We start from the raw sequence: 3,928 nt of genomic DNA on the forward strand, positions 1-3,928 counted from the left end.
TTCCCTACATCTAAAGTAAATACATTGAATACTTGAAATGTTTTTTCTAAAGCGTCTTCAGTTCATAATTACAAAAGCATCTATGCTTTGCCAGCTCTCCAGAGAAAGATCTTCTATTGGCTATGTAGAAAGGAACTTAAAAGGGTATCAAAATGTTAGACTTCTCAGCAAATATGACATCATTTAATTAGGGAAACAGTTTGAGATATGTGCCTTGGAAGTAGATAAGTGCAGGGTTTAAAAATACCAGGGGGGTAAAAAAAAAAACCAAGAAAAACAAACCAACAAAACCCAAAAGAGTACCATTATAAAACATTTAACTCAAAATCAGAATGGTTCTTTAATAATCACAAATGAACTTTTTACAATATCAATTTTCTAACTTTCTGGGCACACTTCCTGATCAACACTTGAGTGTCCTCTGTGAGTTACAAAGAGTAAGTTTTCCTGCGTTACACAGCTAAAAAAACCTGGACATTCTTAACAACTTGGCATCACATCTTATTTTAAAAAACAGATCACACAATAATTTAGACAGCATTTATAGCATTATAAAATCAGAATCGCTCTCTTTAATCACTCACAAGAGCAGCCATTAAGAATACGACAGCTTTAGGAATACAAATAATGAGGATGTAAAACTATCTGTGCAAAACTGCATTATTTTTACTGTCTAAAATTTCAGGGAAGTAACACCGCCAAAAGCAGAGAGAGGATAACAAAGACAAACAGTCATGAAAGTAATGCTACCTTAGATTTTCAAACAGGAATTACATTATGAAGTCAGTATTAGGTAAAAAAAAAATCCGATGGCACCTTGAACAACATGACAAGTGTCCTGGAAATTGCAGTTGAACAAGAACTGATACAGATTCATGTTAAAGTCTCTTTCAAAAGTAATGGCTGATTTGGGGGTATCAACTCTAGCATTTCTTTCCATGCAAAAATCTATCTTTCCAACATCTTTGCTTTGCGGGCTACTAATGCATTTAAGAATGAGCAGTCTTTTGAGGAGTGTGCTTTCTTCCATGCATCTGAAATCTTTAAAACAGCTGGATCATTGATTCCCTGGATTTCCCTACTCCAATCCATTTAACTGCAGGAGAGAAAAGCAAACTTTCATTATAAGCAACACAAAGCAAGATTGGATTATATCTTGGTAAGATACAAACTTATCTTCTTAAGTGCTTAAGATCTTAAGTACCACAGTCTGAAGAAAAAACACAGCATGTACTATTAGTATGTTCAGAACTGATAACTGTGTCTATTATTCTCACAGTAAGAACACATTGATAACTTAGAAAAGCAGGAACAGTCTTTAAGCTGCAGTAATAAATAGAGTTTTTCAGATCATAGGAAAAAAGGTACACAGAAACTGTCAGAAAAGTAAAGATTTGCATCATCTCCCAACTCCCAGCTTTGGATGAAACCATGGGATCATAGTTTTTAGGGAGCATGAGAGAAACTTGTTAGTTTAGGACCACTTACTGTCACATATATTTAACCACATTAATATACCACTAGTCCCACTGACTTTAAAACACAGCAGAACTAACCCCCTATTATAACCAATCTGAAAAACACTGAAGCAAGTTATAAAAAAAATTTAGTTGAACAAGAACTATAGTATAAGCCAAAGAATGAATGCATATTAAAACTTTTGAGAATTTAACTGAACACCTACATAGATAGACAAAAAGAAGTAAAACAGTAAATACAAGCGTCACCAGGTGCATCAGAATAAACACAACTACAAGCTCTTTTTCAGTATTTTGAATGTTCATTAGGCCAAGGTACAAAATAGGTTTCAGGAGCAGGAAAAAACCAAAATGACAACAAAATCTGTTTTACTTACCAGGAACACCCAACTCCATTTCTATAAAGCGAACATAATTCTGTGCATTTACAGGCAGCTCGTCAAACGTCCTTGCATTTGATATGTCTGTATCCCATCCTGGGAGTGTCTCATACTGAACCTCTACTTTATTTAAGACTTCCTGGTTGGCTGAGAAGCAAGCAGCAACAAAAAAAGAGTTATTTCCATAAAGATTATATATTCTCTACCACTAAACACACAGGCGTAAAGCTTTTTATTCTTTTTTTATACAAAGAGTTTTACTCATAATACCAGCAATGAAGTGTCCTTTTTTGTAAATATAAGAAGAGAAAAAAAAAAAATCCAGTAACTATCAGGGCTTAGACTTTGAGAATTTCAGTACCCTCAGTCACATGCATGTATTTTGCTTAAATCACAACCTTTTCAGTCCAGAAAACAACTTTTCCAGAAAAGTAATTCCCCAAAATTTGATTTTTTTTTCCTGAACAAATACCAAGATCCAACTCCCCCTTCATCAGGGAATTTGGTGGTGCGGAAGTAAAATTAGGTACCAGCTTGTAAGTATCAGGCAGTTAAAATGGCACAGTAGTGTACTTTTTACTAAACACAGTCATAAGATGTAGACTTCTGATGCCCACTGACCCTTTGCCCCAAAACTCTACAAAGAATTTGTCAACCAGCGTGGAGTCCCACATGATGTAAGAATAACTGTTCCACTTGTTCTCAGAACAGAAGCAATGAGTATATTCCATTTTGTCCTTCATTTAGTAATTTGCTACAATGTTATGCATTAACCCTGAATCTTGTGATGATTTTGTGTGCTGGAAAACACGCTAGGCACCCAGTTCTGGAGTTGAATCATTCCAGTAATTATCTGAATGTTAATCTCAGAATGACACCGGACAGCAAAACAAAAGCCTTAATGCTGAAAACGGTCAAAATATATTGATTTAAAAAAAAAAAAAAAGGAAAAAGGGAGGTGTCAGGCATTCTTGCCTTGCTGAAAAAGACAGGGTTTGCCAAAGGCACTGTGATTAATGTTATGTGGGCTCCATGTCTCAGATCACATCGCCTCTGCAAGGCCAGCTAGTCAACCTGGGAAAGGGTTTTAGGTGCAAAAGACAAACAGAGGTGCAAATACAAAACCGTAGCTAATCCCCTCCAGTGCGTGTATAGACAACAAACTCGGGCTCGTGACATTGAGTAATTGGTCCTGGGACAGTTCAACAGCAGCAACGTTGTAAGGACAGCCTTTATGAACTAGGGTTCTCGAGTGATTGAGGATTATGCTCTCCTGACTTCAAAGCCTACAACAGTGAAGAAATGCACAATTTTGGGACTGAGGTGTTTAGAGGTTAGAGGCAATCGTTCCTGAATCAATACTTGCTGTAATCAGGGCAAAGAGACAGGCACATTAAGGAAGTTGTGTTGCAGAGGCCAAGGATAGGCAGTTTCTTAATGTTGTCAGCAGTTACAACTAAGGTGATGTCCGCTACCCGGGTGATGTGTAAAATAGAGTAGCTACATTCACAGTGCAAAACCCACAACCTAATCTCCAGGCACTTAGAACTGAATGGTCTAATCTTGTCTACAATCTTCCATTACCCTGTATTAGTTCAATTCCTTACTTCCCCAAAATGGAGAAAGAAAAAGAAGGGATAAATTTCCTGATGTTTCAAATTAATTTCTCGTTTTGCTCCAGCAAGTGTGAAGAAAGATGATGAGTGGTAAAGGTAAGTCACAAACTGAGCTCAGTGTAGTAACAGATGTAGTCACCATCTAGATTTCTCTCAGTTCTTCCCTTAGGGGATTTCTTCTAGGTTTTCTGGAATATTCCTTATTAACAGCTGAATTGGATAACAGAGAGAGCAGACATAATGAAATCTGGTACTGTAACTTGGGAGAGTGACATGATGTTACTTTCAACTCAGAAAAGAATAGCTGAAATTGGCATCTTGGCACCATTGTAAAGAGAAAGATCCTCCAGCAATTTCCAGAAACTGAACATAAAACCAGTCATATAGGTCAGACCAAAGGTGCATCTAGTACACTGTCCTAGATCTTTAATCTACAGTAGATGCCCAGGGAAAG

At 36.8% G+C, this 3,928-nt stretch overlaps 1 protein-coding gene across 1 annotated transcript in view; it reads right to left on the reverse strand.

Annotated features, from left to right (window-relative positions):
- Positions 1-540: 540 nt before the first annotated feature.
- Positions 541-3,928, reverse strand: part of LOC104489866 (adenylosuccinate synthetase isozyme 2) — an 8,004-nt gene continuing 4,616 nt past the window's right edge. The window contains exons 4-5 of the mRNA XM_010132073.1: positions 1,856-2,005; positions 541-1,096 (exon numbers count right to left, since the gene is read on the reverse strand). Of these exons, the coding sequence (XP_010130375.1) occupies positions 1,044-1,096; positions 1,856-2,005 (203 nt within the window). The 3' untranslated portion in view covers positions 541-1,043. The remainder of the gene's footprint in view (positions 1,097-1,855; positions 2,006-3,928) is intronic.

The sequence above is a fragment of the Buceros rhinoceros genome, unplaced genomic scaffold (genome assembly GCF_000710305.1).
Source record: "Buceros rhinoceros silvestris isolate BGI_N320 unplaced genomic scaffold, ASM71030v1 scaffold18132, whole genome shotgun sequence".
NCBI classification, from domain to species: domain Eukaryota; kingdom Metazoa; phylum Chordata; class Aves; order Bucerotiformes; family Bucerotidae; genus Buceros; species Buceros rhinoceros.